Source organism: Tiliqua scincoides, chromosome 6, assembly GCF_035046505.1.
Source record: "Tiliqua scincoides isolate rTilSci1 chromosome 6, rTilSci1.hap2, whole genome shotgun sequence".
NCBI lineage: Eukaryota > Metazoa > Chordata > Lepidosauria > Squamata > Scincidae > Tiliqua > Tiliqua scincoides.
Genome location: NC_089826.1, coordinates 13747254 through 13770689, shown reverse-complemented (window position 1 = coordinate 13770689; position 23436 = coordinate 13747254). Strand labels below are relative to the sequence as shown.

The following is a 23436-nucleotide window of genomic DNA, read 5'->3' as shown; positions in this document are numbered from 1 at the left end:
GGGTGGTGCAACCTGGATATCATCTTAGGTCTGCCACCTTTGACGGGTACTGTTCTTGCTAGCACTGACTTCTTAGCCACCAGAGACAGCGGCTGGGTTACAGGAGTGGGGGCAGGTTTGCCCCACAGTTCTCCCTGCAGCAAAGGAGAAGCTTCTTCAGTTACTGTTGCTCATTGATCTCACCTTCCCTCTGCATCCTCTCTCCCCAAATCATGCCCCTTTCAAACAACCAGGCAGCTACACAGTCACATCAAGACTCGGCGGATACACCACTGCATCAGTGCATCAGCAAAGGCAACCTGGACCTTTTCTGCTATTCTGGCAAAGGGCTGCCTGGAGGAGCACTGCAGGGCAGAGAGCACACTTGCGCAATCCCGATCGCTCAATTAAAAAGGTGATCGGAGTTTGTTTGGCCTGGCCGGGACACGAGAGTCCCTCCCGAAGGGGGCTGGGTCTGGCAGCTACGGCGGACCTTTTAAAAGGGCATGAGACCCAGCCCTCTTCCTCCTTTGCACGTGGGCACCCAGCAGCGGGGTGCGATTTGGAGTCGGGTGCATGCCCGCCTGGGGGCAGAGGTTTCTGGTACCGCCCAGAGGTCCCTCCCCGTGCCACAGGGGCTTTCGCTGCCTTGGATGCTGCAGGTCTCAGCCTCTGCTTCTCTTGCTAATGTGAAATAAAGTGGCCCTTTCTCCCATATCTGTTGTCTCGAGTGTTCATTGGACAGTGCGGAAACAAAACCACCTCTACTTCCAGCAGGGTTTGCCCAGGTGGGACAGTGCCCTCCGGGCACCATAGCAGGGTGGCCAGTACTGCCAAGAGTCAATAGTGGGAGAAGTACCACTGTTTGGAAAGCACTAGATCTGGGGTTCACCGGGCCTGGTATAAGAGTTGCTACCCACATTTTATTTACACTGAATTTTGAAGCAGATACGAAGGTTTCTCTTCCAACAAAACATGCAAGAGTTTTTCAGGAAAGTCAAAACAGTTTTTCACAAGACCAGCAAAAATCCCAGGGTGTGCATGTGTGTGTGGAGGGAGATCCTCACAGGTGCCTTATTTGTTTCCCAGTTTCTCCTAAAGCAAATTCAAAGAGAATTTGTTCCTTCCAATGAAACAGCAGAGGAATTTTGAGACCACAGGGTTGAGTTCTGGTAAGACTGGGGTTTCAGGTAGGCTTTGCGCAGCCTGCATGTGCAATGGGGTCTGGAAATATGTTTGGGAACATAGGATGTACTCCCTCTTTCTGGGATATCCTGTGTGCAAGAGGCATTTGGGGTTTTTTCCACTTATGACATCAGGTTTTACTGCCAACCCTAAGGAGTTGCCCAAACACAGGGCTATAGCCAAACAAATTGATAGGTTCTACTGAAATTAACGGGACTTCAGATAGTCATAACTGATTTTCTCATTGTGTTAAAAATTATTTCAGTGTGCAATTTTAAATGAAATTAGAGTTTCTGTTTTCATATGTGTACATATGAGGAATTTTGAGGAAAGCTATAAGAGGTATTATAAGACTTCAGGAATTCCCCAGGGAAGTGTCACACGTCCTTATCAACCACTAATTGGAAATAATCTGAATTTATCACGGATGGAGGGGAGGGGACAGGAAGGAATGGCAGGAAGCTCTGCTTCACTCTTCAGGTCTTTCCCACTCCTCTCTTTCCTCACATCATTGAGCCATATCAGTGCATATCAGACTCGATTTTTCAACCTTATCAGGGCTGTCAGTCTACTTCCACACAACTCATTCAGAAATTGCTACTCCCGATATTCGGAGACAAGCTCTAGAATTTGCTACCAGATTCTGTGTATTTCTGGAATGTGGTGGCAATTCTATGATAGAAATGCAAACTTTTTGCAATACACAGCACTGGTATGGTATTAGCTCTCATTTCTGAATCAATCGGGAAGCTGTCAATTTCAATAGAACTTAGGCTGCAATCCTAACCACACTTTCCTGACAGTAAGCCCCTTTGAACAAAATAGGACTTACTTCTGAGTTAGGATTGTGTCCTTAATTGCACTTAGCTTTCTATCAATTGCATCCTGCATAAACACAACACCAAGAGTGATACAATAATAAACATCATTTATGATCACCCTTAACTTCTATTCATACTCCAGCTTTGTTCAATGATCAATCTCAAAGCAGCAAGCAGATAATTCCCCAGCAGTAACCCATCCAGGTTCTGACCCACTCCAAACCTGCTTAACATCAGTAAGGGTGTGGTAACATATATGTCCTGGGACAGCATAACCCAGCATAGACCTGGGAGCACCACATACTAGCTCATTGTTCTGTAAATAAAGATTTCACGTCATTTATATCTCAATGGCCTGAGCAGATTAATAATGATGAAAGATATTTTAGTCTGTTTGTGCTTTAGGACAGCCAAATTGGGTACTTTTGTTTATCTTCTATGGGGGCCTGAATGAGTAAAGAGTGCACATACTGTTCACTGCCCAGTAACAAGAGGTCAGGTTCGAGAGGCTTACTGGAAAGGCAGCAATAGGGAAAGACTGCCCTTGTAGCCACTCCATTTTCTGTTTGACAAGAGAGAGAGTGTGTCAGTTTCCAGTGCGTTCCCTTCCATGCTAAATTACAAACAACAACAAACCCCTCTTTCATCTGTCTCCTGCCCTATCGCACTAAATATGCAAAGTTGAAGCATGAAGAGTCAAACTGAATTAGGATAATGATCAATCTCTGGCAATTAAAGCGCAAAGTGCAAAACAGATTCCAAACGGCACTTTGGCACCGAACAACAAAGCCACAGTGAAGCCCTTGGTGTTTGCATTTCCCATGTGTCAGAACATGAAACCCATGTGTCAGAATTTTCTGTTTCAAGCTCATCTGCGAGTCTGTGGTCTCTCACTTCCCCCATTAGGGTTGCCAGGCCTTCAGAGGCTCAGACCTGACTCTGGGGAAAGAGCCTCAAAGCTCATGGATGGTGCCTGTCAGAAAAGAGCAAGAACCTGGGGGGCACTTTTGGTTTTCTTCAAAGAGATAACTAGCCTCTCCTTTAAGTTGAAAGACCTGCCTTTCTATACGTTTTCAACCTGATTTATTCCACCTGCATTTCTCAGTTGCTCTCCACCACGAAGATACAAAAACTGGAATACTCCATGTTGGGAGTTGGAACAGGGTTTCTCCTACTGTGGATCATGACCCATTTGGTCCTTGCTCTCACAAGGATCCTGGGTTCCATGAGGGTCCTTGCTCAGGTCTTTGCATCCAGTTGGCTCCAAATTGGAGCCCTCCGGACTCAATATTCCTCCACGCTGGGCCTCTGCAGGCCTTCAGAAGCAACCAGAAAAGTCACTTCTGGTTTTCTTCTAGGTTCATGCAAGTGATTTCTAGTTGCTTCCAGAGGCCTGTGGAGGCTTGGCACCAGAGAAAGACGTAGGTAGCCATGCCCTCCGCCACAGAACAGGCGAGTTGTGTTGGGCAGAAGTTTCAGAACACCTGCTTTAGAATGAGGAAAGAATGAAGGCAGGTAATGGGCCCTGTGGAGAATAGCTTCACCCCCTTGCTTCACAGCCTGAGATTTAACTTCTTCCCCTGGAGACCCTGAAAAAGAAGCAAAATGCCTGAAGTGTTGGATCATGTTGAGAGACCTGGCAACCCTACCCTCCAGTAACAGAAAGTTCCGGGCAGGTCTGCAAGGTCAGGTCCTCTGTGCACTGGAGCATTGTGGATTGCTACACTGGGGTGGTAGAGGTGTTTTCCATTTTTAAGCTGCATTGTCCATCCAGGGTAGTCTGCTGTGAGCCCTCTCCTCCATCACAATAGCAGCTGCATGCTTTAGAGAAGACTTTGTCTAGCGTTTGTCTAGGTAAGTCTATATAGACAGCCAGATTGTGGTTCTGGTGTCGGTATTATGGCTCAATCCTATCTGTGAGGTCTGCTAGCATATCACATGGGCTGCTAGCATGGCAACACCATTCTGTGGCTAGCTGTCAGTGTGGCAGTTGGTATACCCTGCACTAGCAAACTGCAGACCAGCTGTCAAAATAGGTAAGGTGGTGAGTGGGGACAGATTGGGCTGGGATAGTGCAAATCTGGGCTGGGAGTGGGATGGGACCTTGATAGCAGTGATGTCTGTGAGGTCCAAAACCCTCGTCCTGGGCCTGACATGCTCCCTGAAGCTTAGACCCATTGGGGATCAGGAACTGATGGAGGAAGTGAGTAAAAAAATCCTTTCTCTGGTCCCTGGCTGAACCAGGAGATGCAACAGAGGGTGTGTCAGTGTCCTGCATTATTCAGACTGGCTCTGGATAAGACTGGGCTGTTTGACTTAGAAGATCCAGGTTCAAATCCCCACTCAGTCACAGAGCTTCCTTGGTGACCTTGGGCTAGTCATTTTCACTCAGCCTAACTTAACTTGTGGGGTTGTTGTGAGGACAAAAGGAGGGAAGGAAGCATGTACACCACCCTGAGTTCCTTGAAGGAAGGGTGGCATAACAATCTGAAAAACAATTAATAGTGGTGTGCTACTCTCCACCAACAGCACTACTTGAGAAATTGAGTGGAGAAGCTTGAGAGGTGTTTTTTTTTTAATTCTTTTGCTATGCCAGAGAAGGGGGAACCCATTTAAACTAGTCCAAATATGAGAAGTGATCATTGCTGACTGAGATAAGGAATTGCTGAAGAACTTGACAGTCGCATTCCTCCAAATGTTTTTTTGAGGTGAGGTTCCTTTGGTGCAAGTCAGACATAAAGGTGTTGAGTACACCCATGTTTCCCCAGGAGTCTTAGATGGACCCTGGGAACAATTCTATTGACCTCTGGGAAGGGGAGGGAGAAGGAAGTGCTCCTGCCTCCCCTTTCCAGTGGACAATGCTCCCCAGGCAACAATTTCAGCACCTTCCATTGCATGGCAGGAAAGAGGAAGAAGGAAGAACTGCCTCCATCCACCCATCTGTGGACAGCCCACTGCCCAGGCAAGTGATGGAGAACGGAAAGGTGAGCCAAGCTGGGGAAGGGGGGATGAGGTGGGACGGGGAGAGATGAACAGGTCAAGCTGGCTGTAGGGAGAGGAAGAAGAGGTGGGGAAAGAGGAAAATGAAGGAGAGCTGGGGGGAGAGGAAAAAGGGATGGAATGTGCACATGAGTGAAGGGGTCCAGTTCAGAAGTAAGCCTTGTCCCAGGCCTTAGCAGACCCTGGTGTCCAACCTACCCACGTATATTGTTTGCAAAACTGTCAGTGGTGAGTGAGCCAGCTGCTTGGACTGAAACAAAGTCACGTTTCAGACGGAAAGGGGGAACATGGCCCTGCAAACAAAAAGACCAGGCGCTGCATCCAGATGGCTGACGCCTCCTGCGCCGTTTCGCTGCTGAGCAGAAGATGCTTTCAGGAGTTTAAGGCAAAATGAATAAGCAGCCAGATATGAAATAAAGTGGAAATATTACTGAAGCCTGAATCCACTTTAAACTTCTTGCGTGCTTGATTATCAGATGAACTGCAAGCACTTGACTGGAGGCACGCCTTAAGCGTGTGCACCGAGGTGGAAGGAATGGAAATAAAGAAAAAGATGACAGGGGAAATAAAAATAATGGAACTGCCTTTGCTGTTTACCAATTTGCCTTCTTGTGCACAAAACAGTGTCATTTTGTCAGAGCCATTTCTTTCCAAAGATAATGTTCAATGGGATCTTGCATTTTTGGCTCAGAATAACAGCCACTGTCAGTAAAGATTGAGCTGATCAAGGTTCTAGGTTTTCATGTCCCTCCAGAAAAGCCTGCACAATAAACCTCTCCCTCCTAAATTAGGGGCATGAATGCCAATCTCATTCTTACTCACTTTGAACAATTTTACACAATTGCTGTAACTCAACAGACTCTAATCAGGCACAGTGAATTCACTGTGCACTGCCTCTTTAAGAATAGCCTACCTTCCAGACTCCCCCTTTTCCTTAGTCTAGGACAGAGGTGCCCAAACCCCGGCCCTGGGGCCACTTGCAGCCCTTGAGGACTCCCAATCCGGCCCGTAGAGAGCCCCTAGGCTCCAATGAGCCTCTGGCCCTCCCGAGACTTGCTGGAGCCCACGCTGGCCTGATGCAACTGCTCTTAGCATGATGGCCAACTGTTTGACCTCTAACGTGAGCTGTGGGATGAGAGCTCCCAACACAGTGTCAGAGAGATGATATGGCCCTCCTGCCATAAAGTTTGGACACCCTGGTCTAGGAGAAGCCCTGGTACAGGTCTATGTTTCAGAGTCCTATCAGGGAGTGGATGTGCCCAGCTTTCCAGCTGTGTCACAACACTGTGGAATGGGTTCATTTATATGAAACATTGAATTCCACCCTAGATTTAGTGCAAGATAGTACAGTTTGTGCATTTGACCCAAACTGCATGTGGCAATCCCACTGCAGTATTAGCAAGTATTTTCTCTACAAAAGCAGTATGGATAGCAGGATGAGAAGCAAGTCGCCTGCATAGGAATGTTTATTTACACGTATGTCCCATTGTGTTCAATCCCTGGAATTCAGGGATATACTGCCTCTGAATGTGGAGGAACTATTTGGCTGTTATGGGCAATAACTTTGAATAACCCTAACCTTCTTGAATTGAAAGCCAGGGTCATTGTATTCCAACAACGTATACAGAAGATTTGAGCTCTAACGCTTCAAACCCTCTTGCCAATTAATATATCAGACTCAATCAATTTTAGTCAGGCTGCTTGGCTGAATTTACATGATCAAAAATATGTCAGTGGCAAAATCTTCACTCATCTTCATGCTGTTACAGCTGCCCTGGTACTCCAGGGCCAGGGTCTTGAAACTTTTAGGCTAGAGGGTCACGGTGTTGAGGGTCAGAAAAATAAATAAATTTTAAATATAAATCTAAATAAATACATTAGAAAACCTCAGAAAGCCTAAGGCCCTCAAACGGCCCAAAAAGTCACTTCTGGTTTTGCAGGAAAACCAGGAAGTGATGTTTTTAGGCCTTTAGAAGGCATTCTGAGGGGAGGCGCATGGCCCCCAGAACACCCTCCAGATGCAACTGGAGCACAGCTCTGATCGCATTTGGTTGAGCGGGCCAGAGGCTTGCAGTGGTCCAGAGGCTTGCCACTGGCCACATCTGGCCCCCAGGGCCAGGTTTGGAGACCCCTGCTCCAGGGTGACATCACTGTTCCTTCAGTATGCCAAAAGCACCTAGGTATAGGAAATGGGTGTAGTGCAGTCCACTGATGTACCAGGTTACACTAAACCCACCTCTCATGTGTTTCTAGAAGGACCTAGGGCAGACCTAGGGCTCATTCCAGCAATATTTCTGTCCCAAAGGGAAGCCATGCTTCCAGTCCAAATTATTCTACCCAATTCCTACAGGTTTCTCTTCCTGTCTTTCCTGAATGGTACTTTCTACCCTGAGAATGCTAGGTAGGGATTTGTCACCATTTGATTGTAAGTGCTAGTTCTGCACAAAGCACTGTAATCACAACAACAGGAGCAGGAGATTAATACTGAAGTGCGGTACCTGCTTCTAAAGCGGTGTCAGCGTTCCTCTGGCTCCGTCCAGCCTGGTTTATAGTTGTCCCTGCTGGTGTTTTTTTTTGGGGGGGTGGCTTTTTTGGAACCTGAGGAGTTGCCTTCAAGCGCTTGGTGATTGTGTCTTCTGCCTCAGCAATAGACTTGTCTACATACCAGGTTAGATTGGAGAGGATCATTCCTGTTTTTACCTCCACCACAGACTCAGTGAGCTCTTGGAAGCTTTTCCGAAACAGCAAGTTGTCTTGATAAGAAGCTTTCATTAACCTGGGGATACTGGCATTCACTTCTCGGATCCTCCCGGAGACATCCCGACACAAGCTCCTTGCTTCATAGGCTGTCCGGTTTAAGACAGGGATGGTCAGAGAGATGCGGATGGATTTGCCTTCCAGGGCTCTGATTCTGGAATCCAGAGTCCGAAGCTGACCAGAGACAACTTTCTCCCCTTCTGTTAAAACAGCTTTGACATTTCTTACTGAGGCACAATTATTTGCCAAAAATTTACTGATTTTTGCCTCCACTGCTTGTAGGCGAACTTCATAATCTTTGTGCTCCTGTGTAGGGTGAAGCAGGTTGGTTTCGAGGTCACCATGGGCTTCTTGACGTTTGTTCAGATTTAATGATGTAGTATTGTGATCTAGGTGAACTCTGCTGAGATAGGGAATGCCATGTTCACCAGATGAAGGACTTGAAGACCAAGTTATTTTTGAAGTAATGCCATGTTTCTGGTTCTCACTGAGTAGTGCATGAAGAGATTCATTCATCTGTTGGAATTGAGGTATTAATGTCAATATGCTTTCCATCTTCTCAGCACCACTACAACAGCCTTCTGGGTCATTTTTGAAGGCATCTAGTGTTTCCTTTAGCACATAATTATCCTGGATAGAATCAATGGCACTGTTGACAACCATCAGAGTCTTATTTAGGCCATCCTCCATCAGAACAAAACATTCATTAATACGCCTCTCAGAGATTTCGTCATAAACCTGAGCTTCTTTTTTAAGCTCCTGCTGGTTTTTGGTAAGCAGCTCAACAGTGGAACTCAGACCTGACACAACACTGGTTAAATTCTCCAGATTTCTGCTCATAGCTTCCGTTTCAATTTGCTGTTCATCTGATGTAAGGCTGAAAGGCACTCCTTGCTCAATCAAGGGTTGGAGGATCTCCATATCATAACAGAGGTCATTAATTTGCTCATTCATTTTGTCTATCTTATCATCCAAGGGAAACACAAGGCTCTTCAGCGTTCTGTTCAAAGAATGCATATTCTCTTCTATGCTCTTCAGTTGTGTTTGGAAGTCAGCCTTGCATTCAGACAACTTCACATCGCATACCCCTTCTAGGTAATCTCTCTGGATCTCCAACTCCACAGTAAGGTTACTGATTTTGCTGTCTTGAACTCTGAGGTCATCATAGAGCTGCAAAACCATCAGATTCTGTGTTTTCACTCTGTTATGTAGGCCAACCATGTAATCTGTGATGTTATCATTAACTGATTTATCAACTGTGGGAATGTTTTTCTCATTGACTTGTTCTGCTGATAACAGTTGCTCGTGTATCTCTTTCATTTGAGTCAGGGTCTTGTTCAGAGATTCATAGTAAACATTACTCCTTGAACTTTGATGCTCCAAGGCAGTGCCTATGGACTTTTGCTTCTCCTGCAGGTCTTTGATGGGCCTCTCACATGAAATGCTTATCTCCTCTTCAATGTGAAGGATATGACTCCTTATGTCTACAATTTCCAGTCTTGTAGGTCTGGCTTCCATCTCTGAGGCAAGTTTTTGGTGAGACGCATTCAAGCTTTTGACTAATTCTTTGGAGCTCTCAAGATCCTCAGAAAGACCAGACACCATCTTGAAAATCTGGGCCACTGTCTCTTGCATGTCATTCTGGAAGACTTTGAACTGTTCTCTTACAATCTCTTTGATTAACCCGCTAATGCTTTTAGACTTGAGACCTAGAGAGGGACAGACACAAACAATCCCATCAATAAACAGCAAGACTTTTTTTTTAAAGGCAAAGAAAAGCAAGAAGACAAAACCTGAAGCAAACGTCATTATTTTGGCCTTCTGTCCATTGTTTTGGCTCTGCTTTGGGGAAAGAGGGTGGAAAGACATCTTTACTATCAGTTTCCCCCACATACCTCTTGCATTGTGGGTTATTTCCTTTGCAGAATCTCAGAGGGGTCTGTGTCTGAATAGTGCTTTTGTGAGTCACTCTCCTTTTAATCAGTTTTGCTGTCCTGAGGGAGGAGCCATAATGTGTAACCCTGGTTCTAGCATTGTAGGTCAAAGATTTAAAAGCGCCTATAATTATTGCTGATAAGCAGTTAAGTTACTAGGGAAATGACAAACTATCAGGAGGCAACAAAGTTACTGGAAGCATTTTAATTCTCAACCATCTTAACACCATAAGCATGTGTATTCTTAAATGTGTTATTTGGTAGTGAAAAGCACTGTCTGTCAAAAAGCAACAAGTTCAGTAGTGCCTGCTCTTAACCAGTGTTGTTGCTAGGGGGGGTGCGGACTAAACCAGGTGGCACATGGGGGTGACACCACTACTCACCCAAATTTTTCAAATCTTTGTATTTTTGAATATTACCATCATGTTATGTATCAATTGATGTGTAATTTCATTTAGAATGCAATGAAACAAACCACGTTGAAATATCTCTGTTCTATCAAACGTTATAGCCAAAAAAACCAGCAGGGCGGGGCGCTGGTGCCTCACTCTGCCTGTTACGTGAAAATCCCCTTTTTCCTTTTAAGTTGTGGTTTTATATCTGGTTATGTTTCAAAAACATCATGCAGGCCACATTTCCCCCAGCGCATGTTTCCAAAGGCCCTGGTCAAGCCACAAGCACATGAATTACATAACCCCCACTTCCCTGTAGGTCAAGAAATGCATTGTAGCTATATGCAAAAGTGCCTCCTAATCACTGTGTTTTTCTAATCCAATCACTGGGTATGCAAACACAGTACACTTCTCACAGGCAAAACTTCCAAGAGACCCTGGTAAAACTACAACACAACTTCCACCTTTCTAGGCAATGTATTGTTTTAACTAAATCACCGTATGCAGATTTGAACAGCCAGCTACCCCCTCCCCCAGGAGGTCAGCCTTTGCTGATAGCTGATTTCCTGATCCTTCCATTGTTTTACATACTCCACGTGCCCCCACTGTGTTAGTGAGAAAACACATCCAGATCAGCTCAGGGACACATCCAGCTTCCAAGTCAGCAAAAAGCCTTTTAAGAAAGAACTTTGCAACATGTTCTCTCTCTCTGGTTCCCCCCCCCCCTCCAAGGACACAACACATTTGTGTTGTGAGGGTCCTCCATAGGACTCTCCATCCCCCCTATCCATCTGCTCCTCAGGACAGGTAACTATATCTTGCGTCTGGAACCTTTTCCCTGTCCCCCCCCTTTTTTTCTCCCCTTCTTTCCCTATCTTTAGTTAGCAACTGGGTTATGCAGACCAGGGACCCCTAAAATCCTCCCCTACAAACTTCCCTTTTCCTGATCTCCTTGGATGCACCAAATACTGCTCACATGCAACCACCAAAGCTATGTACACTAGACACAAGTACTAGAAACATATCAATTTTCCATATGCATTATGTACACCTGTGTGCTTTTGCAATAAAAATATAATCCTATTGAAAGTTATCTTTCTCCCAGTCTCTTTTCAAGCTAAAAAGGAATTTCTTTGCATTACGCTGTCTTGTTATCTAGCCTGCGATCCTGAAGTTTCCAAAAGGGTAATATAATAATTCCCCTTAAAACATAACAGCCCTTTTTGGTAACATGCCCACCACCTGGGGCGTTGCATGCACACTGCATGACAGGAGGTCCATCATAGGTGTGAAGCCCTGGCCTCCCCCACCAGGTGACACAAACCCTAGTGCCACCACTGGCCTTAACCACTAACACAGGGATTCCCAAAGTGTGCATTGCAATGCTTTTTGTCTTCCTACCTGTTCTCCAAGATGCTGCCATCTTGGAACTTGTGAAATCTCAAGAGATCCAAGATGGCAGCACCCAAATGGCATAGGATTTGGGCACTGCCATCTTGGATCTCACAAAACCTTACAAGATTTGGAAGATCCATCATGGAACTCACAAAATCTCACAAGTTTGTGAACAACTGAAGTTTTACTGAGCAAAACGGGTATGCAAGACAGCAGGTCACTCTCTCTGGACTTGTGGCATAGGGCAGGATAATCTTTCCCAATTACACATAGTCTTCCAGAACTGTCTCTGGTTTCAGGGACTGGCAGCCGCTTCATACACACACCTTGCCTAGGGGCTGCCTCTAGACATGCATGAGGTTGTAGCTGTCTGTTACAATAAAGGTGCTGAAGTGCCATTTGACTCAACATTGGGGTTACTGCAACAGACCTGCCATGGCTACTCTTGTGAAAAAAAATTACAGTCATGATTAGAAAACAAGATAAGGCTCACTGAAAGTTCTCCAGAATGCATTAATTGACCAGGTTCTGATTGAAAACTTTGGGCTGAAACTGGTTGGGTGATTTTGGCCATCTTGACTACTTCTGAGTGTGTGATAGCTACACAGGGCATACCGAGGTGAATCTAAAATAAAAGTGGCTGATTTACAGTCCAATCTCACGATCTGCCACCATAAGTCTCAGGCCAATGGTATGAAAGCCATGCTGCAGCCATGTGCTCTGGGGTCACCAGCACAAATGGCTGGAGGCCTTGTGTGCATTATAGAGGCTCACTGACACACGATAGAACAGGTGGGGGGGGTCAGTGGCAGTTTGCGTAAGGATCGTGGGCAGTTCAGGGTAGGCAGTGGGCTGAGCAGAAGGTGGTTCAGGGGTGTGAGAGAAAGGATCTCAATGCATACTGGGCCTTTCCCTGCCCCAAACCACCCCAAGTCTCCTTGAACATGCTAGCTGAATAACTGGTGTAGGTCTCAGGAGACCCATTGGAGATCAGGCGGCCTTTAGGAACATAATTTTTAAAAATGTCAATTAACTCTCCTGGGCCACCTGGCTGCCCCCACACGCCATGCTCTGGCAGTGATGCTGTGCACTATGAACTGGGATAGGAAAGGGTCCTTAGATTTTTCTACTGACCCTGTCAAAGAAACTTCTTATGTTAGTGCACTTTAGTAGGAAATTAGTTCCTGTAAAGTGAACTGAGGCATGTTTTAAGTGGTAGCCCTCTTATATTTAGCTGGGAGGAGGAAACTACCCCCCTCCCCCAGCATAATGCCTCTTCTGTTTTCAGACTGAGCCCTCTGGGAAAGGAAATGATCTTCCATTTATTTTGCTGTGTAAACTGCTTTGTGAGCTTCTGCTGAAATGTAGTATACAGATATTTTTAATTTGATTATTAACAAATAGGGATAATTTAGATCAGTGTTTCTCAATGTTTATTCTCCACCACACCACTTCACATGGTCCACCTATTCGAAGTACCACTGGAAGTAACTGGCAATGACATCATTGCTAGTTACTCCCGGGTTGGGAGGCCAGATGTGATATGACAAACACCAGTAAGAGGCTCAGGGTGGACAGAAGACCTTTTTCAAGCATGAAAAAGCATGCTTTGAAGTCTTGTACCACTGTTGTGCCATGTTCCTGGTCTTGCTGCGTGGCAGTAGGGGTCCAGAGGTCCTGCAAGTACCACCTCAAATATCACTGGTGGTACCCGTACCACTAGTTGAGAAACACTGATTTAGATGAATACGCATTGACTAAAGAAGGCATTTGAGTTCCATCTCTTTTGCTGCCTCTTTAATATTGATGGTTATAGATTCAAGGGACAAAATCCATGAATGACAGTTTTCTAATGCTTTATCATGTGGGAAAAATATATATGAAGTGTGCACACACACACTTCAAAAGACTACATTAAATAGAGCATAATGAGATTCATGACAGTACAATAATTGGCATAACAAATGTGACAAAATTCACAAACTTTCTCCTAACCTGAAAGAGAGGAGGGGGAGAAAGAGAAGGTTGAACCAACGGGGATACAAGGAAGGATTTGTGACAGAAAATTGCGGGTGGCCACCCAGTGTCAGAACAAAGCTTGTCTTGTGAGGGTCAATTAAAGAATTCCCTCATCTCTTGCCAAATCCTAAATCAGTGCTAATTGGCTAAAGAAATTTAAACAGTCACTAATTGTTTAATAGGGTAAAACCCACCCCAAACTCAAATGAAATAATCTCCTCGGAAGATTATGTGTCTGAGGGGCTCTAGGGCACACCAAGTCTATGAGAACTTAAAGATGGAGAAGAGCCACATTAAAAACCCCTAACTTGGTAAATGTGTACGTCTCCAGCTATCCTTTAACAAAGTACGCTGCTTTCAAACAGCCAAAATAATACCCTCAAGCAAAATCCCCAAACATTAACCCAAATACAAGTACAGCAAAAAAATTTTGTTGACAAACCCAACAACGCGTGCAAAGAAAAGAACCTTTACTGCTAGTGTAGCATCTGAAAAGACAGCTTTGCAGAAAGTGCTTTGTATAGGAGTCCTATCATGGAGGCCAGTGCTGTTGGCCTTATATTACAAATACAAAGCTGACACTGAGAGAACAGTGGCTTGCCTGAGGCCACCTCTTGAGTTTGTGGTGAGGTGAGATTTGACCCAGACTTCTCAGACCTAAGGGGTGAACTTCCCCCACCACATCAAACTGGTTCAGAAATAAGCCAAGCTACTCTCCCCAACACACACAAAATCAGGAAGTGACTCTGCCAATTCCCAAGTTATTCCACACTTTAATGGATTCCCCTTTTCCTAACCCAACAACCATTTCCTCAAATGCCAACCTCCTGTATCAGACTGGCATGATGGCAACAAGCCGTGGCAAGCAGGAAGAGGGAAGGTATGGAAGGGCTCTCCCCAAACCACTCCTTGCATGCTTGGCAAACATATGTAGTTTCCTTTGGGAACATGTAGCCCTTGAGAACATGGCTCTGGCGTGAGAGGGGAATCTGCTGGCTCAGCTCCAAATCTGAACCAGAGAAGATACTTGTTTCATATTTGAGACAAACTTTGTATCATATTTCCAAGCATGGAAATACAGTCTAGATGACATCACTAGTCACTACACAATGCCACTTCTCTTTACCACACAGCATCTTTTACAGGTGAGACGTACAGCCTGCTGGATGCCCTCAGAATACCTGTTTGCCTCCATATGGATTGCACCCTATGTTAGCTACCCTGAAGTCTGACATGAGTAGCCAGAACACATTTCTGATGCAGTACAGAGCAGTGTATGCTACTCTGACAATGCAACAAAAATCTACACTCTCCTGGACCATCAACTTGTCATTATTTCTTTATCTTTAAAAAAAAACTCTGAAAACCTTGACTAAGAATTCTTCATTCTGCACAAGTGCACAGAACCTGTGGGATCATGTCTTCTGAAGCATAAGGCCTGGACAACAATGCTGCAGTGCAACATCAAGAAACAAAGCCAGCAGCAGTGGCATACCTGGGGCATCCATGGGTGCAAGTGCTGCCAGGTGGCATGGCTGGCGGGTGCCATGCCCTGGAGGCTGCCATGCCCGCTACCTTCCTGTCTGGGGGCGTTCTGAGGGCCAGAGAGGTCACGTATGGCCTCCCCAACCCTCAGAAGATCTTCCAAGGCCTCTGGTGGGCCTTAAAACATCACTTCTGATTTTTCAAAGAAGAAGTGACATTTTGAGGCCCTCCAGAGACCTTAGAAGGTTGGGGGGGGGGTGGCACTTTCAGGCTTGGTGGCACAGTGGCCAGGACCACCACTGGCCAGCAGCTACAACCTATTTTTTGCCATAAGGTGTGCTCTTAAGACTGTTACCTTTAGCACAGTTCTGAGATTGCTGCCTGAGTAAATGAAAAACACTTTTGTCCAATATATTGATCTATGTGTAGGATAGCTATTTTAATTTTTGTTAATTCAGTTGAATTCTGAGCATTGTGCATATCTTTCAGTTAGAAAAAACAGCAAATCAAATGAATAATACCAGCTTTTTAAGATGTATTTTAAAAAAAAATAAAGTCTGGGTTATCATTATTCTGCGCCTGGTGAAATCTTTTTAGCTAAAGAGGCTATCAGTGGTTCAGCCGGAGGGTTTTCAAGCTGAGTGATATAATAGGAAAGAGGTATAGGAGGAGGGAGATCATGGTAAAGATGCCATTTCATAAAACAGTATGAAAATCACTTGGTCATGCACTTGCTCATTTACGATGCGCCAGGGATCACAAATGTTTTCAGAATATTTTTACACATGGGAAAACAGAAGGAACAAAAGAACACTTCTACCTTTCTCATAATGGCCACATCAAAGTAAATCAAATATTGAATATACTCTTCTAAATGGCCAGGATTGTCCCTCCTTTTTTCAAAATAAATGAGGGACTATGGTCAAAGTTAGAGGTCCCCTTCATTCAGTGGTAGCCCCATTATTCCTTCTGCTCAGCAGTGGATTTTCATTGGGTTTAATGGAGGCATGTCACAGCTAGACTTTCATTCACCGGCCCTGCTCCCCTCCCCAGGTTTGCAGCTATTTTCCCCAGCTATTCTGTGTTTGACTGTGAATGGGAGGGATATTTTCAAAGTCCTATTTGGTAATGCCAAGGTAATCTTCGAAAATAGGGTGGAAGGTTGCGGAATAAAAATGCAGCAAGCATGACAGATTCAGAGATAGAGAGAGAGAGAGGGTGGACAGCATAAATCTCATATGGACAGAAAATATGAAGACGGGCAGAAAGGTAGGGTTTACCCTCTGGAGCGACATAAGAAATCAAGGCTTCACTCTACTTGCTTTCTTTAGGACAGAACTATAATGTACAAATTAGTGTGTCATTTATTTATTTATTTATACAGGTATTTATATACAGAGACGCCTGCGTTGGCTTGGTCATGTCGTGAGAATGGATGATGGCCGGATCCCAAAGGATCTCCTCTATGGAGAACTCGTGCAAGGAAAGCGCCCTACAGGTAGACCACAGCTGCGATACAAGGACATCTGCAAGAGGGATCTGAAGGCCTTAGGGATGGACCTCAACAAGTGGGAAACCCTGGCCTCTGAGCGACCCGCTTGGAGGCAGGCTGTGCAACATGGCCTTTCCCAGTTTGAAGAGACACTTTGCCAACAGTCTGAGGCTAAGAGGCAAAGAAGGAAGGCCCATAGCCAGGGAGACAGACCAGGGACAGACTGCACTTGCTCCCGGTGTGGAAGGGATTGTCACTCCCGGATTGGCCTTTTCAGCCACACTAGACGCTGTGCCAGAACCACCTTTCAGAGCGCGATACCATAGTCTTTCGAGACTGAAGGTTGCCAATACTTATATACCGCCTTTCTTGGTCGTTGGATTTCTCCTCATACTTTAATCCAAGGCGGTTTACCTAGGCAGTCTGTTCTAAACCCCCATAGGGATTTTCACAATTGAATAGTTCTAGTCTTTCATAGAACTTATCCTTCCAGCTGGATTCCTTCCCGGCCTGGCCTCTCTCTGGCCCTTCGCCTCCCACGCTCCACTTGATGGCAACTCCTCTAGGTAATGTGACTTGGAGCCCAGTCCTATCCCCTGCCAGCCCAGAGCTTGCAGCACTCCTGATAGAAAGTATGCTGCATGTTCTGAGCCAGCAGGAGAACAGACAGCCCAAATGTGGTAAATAAAAACACATTTTTACTTACCTCTCCATCGGCTCTCCAATGTGCTCCTCAGACCTCTGCAAGCTCTTTAGTTGGTGTAAGTCTGAGGAGACGCTAGGGGCAGGTCTAGGTTGGGTAAGGGGTACAGGATCCCACAGGTGCGAATGCTGCCAAGATCCATCCCCCTCCTGCCTTCAGCCTGGCTCGCTCACCACTCCACTCTGCCCCCGATCCTCCCTTGAACCGCCCCGCTACTGGCTCACCGGCAACAGTGGAAGATAGCGGAGGTTTTACAGGCCAGTGGTGCTCATGCATGGCCTTTGGTCATTTGCAGTGGCACGCTTGGGTTGTATAGTACTGTCTATCTAGACTGCCAGTGGCTCTTCAGGATTTCCGGTAGGAGCTGAATGGAGGAGGACCCTTCCAACACTAGTATAGATTACCTCTAAGCACCCTTCCAACACTAGTATTCTGATTCTGTGATTTGGAGCACAATCCTAATCAACTTTCTAGCACCAACGTAACGCAACTCCGAGGTAAGGGAACAAACATTGCCTTACCTTGAGGGGGCCTCCATGACTGCCCCTCAACTGCAGGATGCAGCACATGCCCCACTGGCACAGCTATGCCAGTACTGAAAATGTGGTTAGGATTGCACCCTTTATTATCTTTCCAAAACCCCACTACATAGCTAGGGGCATATATTAATGTTTACACCATCATCTTTTCCATGGGAGAGACAGCATATAGCACATGTTGCATTGAGGCTACATTTCCATGCAAATCTACTTGAAATTGAACATAGTGGGACTTACATCTGAGTAAGTGTGAATAGGCTAGTGCTCTAATACCCTTTAAAAATGTTTATAATTTTTTTGAAAAAATTACTCTATTTGGGAATTACTTAAATTCCATTTTCCAAATTTTTATTCATTTGTTTTAAAACGATTGCAACCCACTCCAAGAATCTGAGATGAAATAAGTTAAGAATTTTTTAAATTAAATACAGTAAGTTTCAAGGTAGAAATAAGAGGCAGCAGTAGAAAACACTCAAATAAAGAAAGTTCACATTTTTGTGTTATAGTCTAAGGGCACAATCCAAACCTGAGCTGGAGCAGGCAAGCCAGGAGGCTTGCGCTACATCTAACACAGGTTCGTTGGCTACAGTGGCTCAGCCACAGGCAAGGGGAAGCTCTTTCGCTTACCACTGGATAAGGGCTGCTCGCCCCAGTGGGTCTGCTCGGACCTGCGCCACCTCTGGAGTTGGCACAAGTCTGAGGAGAGTGGAGTGGCTTGAAGCCGCTCCGTTCACCGCGGGGATGAGGGTTGGGATCTGGCATAACGGCCGGGTCCCAGCCCCACCCCCAGGCTCCCTGTGCGTCCGCTCCTGGGGCCACTCATTGCCTGCCCTCCCCCCACCCAGAAATGCCCCCCTCCCACTTCCTCCCCGCCCCCCACACCTACCGTTGCTGCTCGTGTCAGCGCAGGTGCGCTGACACAAGCAGCGGTGAGGAAGCCGCCATGGAGGCATCTGTTGGCCTCCGCATGTTGGCGCATCTACCTGCGCTGATGCGGCTTCCTGCCACAGAGGCGCAAGCGTGCTTTACAGCATGTTTGCGACCCTCCCGGGGGACTTATGCCAGCCTATGTGCCGGTTAGGATTGTGCCCTTAATGGGGTGTGGCCGTGGGGATGTGGCTCTGGGTGAATATCATGATGAGCTTCTTTGCTTTAAAATTTAGCACTACATCATTGTCCACACAGGCATGGGTAAATGGAACAGTTTTCTTAAACAGAACATGCAAGATCCCAACATGGCTCTACAATAAGGTGTCTCCTTGTCCAAGGGAAAAGAAGAGGCAGGGAATCCTGCAAATTGGACTGTGCTTAAGGGAACAGTGCAGAGTTAATCCTCTCTTCCCGAGTACAAAACAAAGGTAATGGCTCTTCTTGGGATGAAAAGACAAAGACAGGAAGAGAAGGTTGTAAAGAAATGGGAATAATTTTCCTTTGGGGGACCAGGGAGTTGGATAAAAAGGGATGTTGAGATTGGGAATCAATCTTGTTTTGATGGAAGAGTTCTTTGCAGTCCTGTCAGAACAATACAGAAAGGGCTAGAGCCCAGACACCCTAGAGAGCAAGAAGCTCTTTCTAAGTGCTTAAGAAGAGGCAGAAAGGTGAGGCAGAAGGAGCTGGGGGAAGGGGGAAGGAGAGAAGGAAAAGATGCTCCTTCAGTGGCCCATCTAAACCAACAATGTGTTGGTACGCTGTTCTTCTGTAAGGGTCAAACCTTGTCTAGTCTCCAGGCTTATAATGAAATGCTAATATAAGAAGCTAATCATAGCAGCTTCATAAGACAACATGGTCAGGAGGGTAACCCAATTTGTAAATAACTAACATAAATCAAAGAGGAAGCCAGCAGACAGTGAGTGGATTTTAGCTTAACTCAGGACAAAGCTGATGTTAACGTGGCCAAAAAATTTAATAAAGTCTCTAAAAGAAATTTTACAAATGCAGGCGTATTATGGTGCCATGGGGACTTCCAATTTGAAAAGCAGAAGCAACGGGTACCTAGTTAAGATATGTACATGCTAGGGGTAGCTTCACACACGGAGTAAAAGTGCTGCTGAATTCACCAAAAGGAAAATTTGAGGTGAATTTGGAAGGCTTTGCTCAAGCAAACAATACACTCCAAAACTGAGAGAACGCCAGGAAGGTGACTGCGGGGAGTGGCTAGAGGTAAGTGCTACTGACAGCTAGTGGTGAGGTTTCAGGGTAGGGGAGGGTGGCTGGAGGCTTTGCAGCGCAGGGGGAGGGTGGGGATGGAAATGGGTTGCAGTAGAATAGGCCAGAGGGAGGAGGTTAGACTAGAAGGAAGATCAGGACCAGAAGCGGGGGCAGAGATGGTGGCAGAGGTTGCCACTGAATCCTATGCCCCCTCACGAACCACAGAGCCCTACACAGGCCTCCTACTTCAGCAAAATAGGTGGTACAGCTCCAAGGAGATCTGTTGGGGCTACCTGGGCTCAACAAGGGGTAAGGCAACATTTGTTCCCTTTTCCTGAGGAGACTACGGTGCCTGCCCCAGCCCCAACGGATAAGCTACGGCCATTTCAGTGTCACTGTACCACTGGGCACCACGGGGTTTAGGACTGGGCTACCTGTTAATCAGAAATGACAGGTCAGATTAGTTGTTAATGGACCACCTAGTTGCAAACACTGGTGAGCTCCTTGGATGCTAGTATACAAAACAGAGAGACAGAGGATAAAAGCAAGTTGGTCTACCCCTGTGCTACTACTAAATGAAATTTTGTGAGGTGGTAGTGGCAGATCCTTAATTATAGCGTGGTGAGTAACCTCCCTGGCTTTTGGAGATCCACATTTGAAGAGAAGAATAAATTCAAAGGATTGGAAGTAACTTCACAGACGGAACAAGGTTGTCATATTAAACTGAGGCTCTATCTGTCAGCAACTGTTACCCTGCACATGCCTGATCTTGTCTGATCTTGGAAGCTAAGCAGGGTCAGGCCTGGTTAGTACTTGGATGGGAGACCGCCTGGGAATACTGGGTGCTGTAGGCTTATACCATGATCTTGGAAGCTAAGCAGGGTCAGGCCTGGTTAGTACTTGGATGGGAGACCGCCTGGGAATACTGGGTGCTGTAGGCTTGTACCATAGTCTTTCGAGACTGAAGGTTGCCAACCATCTGTCAGACACACCTATTCTTCCTTGGTGCACCCCTTGGAAGTAAAAAGAAGATAAGGTGGCAGTCAATGGATGTTCCATTTCAGAACAATATGCTTCAGAAACATGCTTTTTCTATGTAGAGTGGGATACCCAGACATACTGTGAGACAGGATTTGTGTGAGTTGATGTGAGATTGTGGATGTCAGATTGCTCTCTTCACATGGTTGCATAGATAAGCTTCACATGAGCTTCGGAATCATGCTAATTTCTGGTGTGTGTATCTGATCCTACTATGCACTGATAATTAAAATGAATCAAATGGGAAATGATCTGGGATCTTTCAAAGCACATGTTAGAATATATGTGAAAGTGACAGATTAAACTGAAGGGAATACAGAAATGGATGGAAAGGAAGGAGACGGGAAATGGAAAATGTTCAAAGGTATATTGAATGTACCCCCAAGGGTCAGGAGTGCCACACAGCAATAAGGTGCACCAAAGGAGAAAAAAACAGGAGGGGTGGGAGGAAAGGTGTAAATATGACTATGGGCAAAACATTATTTGAAAGCAGTATGTGGAGCTTAAACTCCAAAGACAAACAGCAAATGGAACCTAAAATAAATGAAGACATCTTCAGTGGCTTTTAGAACTTCAAAGGCATTCTGTTACAACTGAGGGCCAAACCAGAGGTGACAATAAATGTGTCGTCGTCTAGTTAGGGGTTGAAATTTACTCACAAGTAGCTGCCATGTCCAGCGTCAACCTGGTTTATGACTGTGGCACATAGGAAGCAGGTGTTTCACCCTTTACTTTGTGCCACTTTCACATGTGCCTTCCTGGCACCCAAGCAACTATTTAACCCTGAATGTGCCAGAGCAGATTGCATTTTCAGGGTTAAATAGGAGGGAATTTCAGGAGGAAAATAGTACGGAAGGGTTATTATTGAACTTTTACAGTCCAGTTCATGGCCCCACACAATGTCTACTTGCAGACAGTAATTTAGCAATTGTGGGGGGGGGCAGTCTATCCCAGGTGCTGCTTCTTGGGGGCGTGATGAGCATGCCACCTGAGTCCCCACTCAGATATGGTATGGATATGGAAGCCCATACCACATTTGATGGTGGATGGGCCCTCCCATTGAGTAGTACCCAATGGGAAAAACCTCTGACAGTGGGGTGCAGGAGGTGTGGGCTGCACTGGGGATGCACATGGGGGAGTGACCCCATTACTGACCAAAACTTTTTAATTCTTGGTATTTTAGAACAATACAATCATGTCATATATCATTCAATGTATCATTTCATGCAGAATGCAGTGAAACAAACCACATTGAAAGGCATATATTCCATCAAATGTTATAGCCAAAAAACCATTAGGGGTGTGGCAATTGTGTATCACCACTCCCACCGCTTGCCTTGCCCACCCCATGGAAAGAGGTTCCTCATGGGGGTGACATGCTGGCCTCCTGCACCAGGTGACACGAACCCTAGTGAAGCCACTGGCTATAGTTTAGGGGCAAGCACATTGCCTTGCAGAAGATTTAGGGTTCGATCCCAGGAATCCCCCTTCAAAAAAATGGAGCACTAGTCAGAACAGACAAAACTGGGTGAGGGGGACCAATGGTCCTGTCCTACTAAATACAAGGCAACTTCATACCATAGGATATGCACTGATGGCTTTATTGCATACCTTCAGCACTCCAGGAAGAAACCGCTATCATCATCCTTCTTTTTAGCAAATTAACAAAGCCGTGCAAAATATACCTCTCTTTGCAAAATGTAGAATAATGAAAGAGGACACTCTCAGTCCATTTCTGATAGTTCTTTTCTTCTCCAGCTCTCTTTCCCTGGCACTTTTAACTGGGTGAGTGATTGCATTAATTTCTTTCTTTTACCTTTTAGAAAAGCCTCGAAGTCTCTCTCCTTATCTTCATTGATTTTGCCTTCCAGAGAGGAGAGTGTCTTGCTCACATCACTCATGACGACCGAAATGTTGTCAACCTTCTTCTGTAGCAAAGTCAGTTTCATCTCCTGGCTGGTAATCTGCTCATTCATTTTTTGTGCAACTGCTAGATAGGGAGGGGGAAAGAGAGAGAGTGAAAAAAAAGGGAGTCACTAAATTAATTCAGAATTTTTTTTAAAAAGGCAGAAAATGGAGAAACAACAAAGTCTATGAACAATTGGAAGAAGTGGAGTGAAAAGTTTCAGTGGTTATACACAGGAATGAGCCATTTTGATTTTTGTCATGTATCTTGAGTTATGAGTGACATTCATACAAGCACAGCAGCAAATAATTGCTGAATAATCCATATTCATTATAGAGTAGTTATAATTCCAGGAGAGTATATTGAATAGTTAACAGAAATTTAATGAGCAAAAGTGGAGCCTTTTCTTATCTATTTTGTTTCCTATGGAAGATTCGGTTTTACTGTTCAAATGAACGCATTATACTTGCTTTGACAGATCCTAAGACTTAGTTTAGCTGCCTCAACAGAGGTAATACTTGCCACTTTAAGAACCAAAGAACCTAAACCTTGCAACTGAGGCAAAGACATACACTATAGCTCCGCACTAGGTATATACAGTTCCCTCCCCGCACTGTTAGTTTTGTTGAAATCCTTTATGCAT

The 23436-nt window shown here is 45.4% G+C and overlaps 1 protein-coding gene and 1 pseudogene across 1 annotated transcript in view; one reads left to right on the top strand and one right to left on the bottom strand.

Moving 5' to 3' along the window:
• The window catches only part of MMRN1 (multimerin 1), an 81115-nt gene that overhangs the window by 8858 nt on the left and 48821 nt on the right, over positions 1–23436 (bottom strand). The window contains exons 5-6 of the mRNA XM_066632709.1: positions 22704–22877; positions 7484–9451 (exon numbers count right to left, since the gene is read on the bottom strand). Coding sequence (XP_066488806.1) covers positions 7484–9451; positions 22704–22877 — 2142 coding nt within the window. The remainder of the gene's footprint in view (positions 1–7483; positions 9452–22703; positions 22878–23436) is intronic.
• Positions 20587–20703, top strand: LOC136656236 (5S ribosomal RNA; annotated as a pseudogene).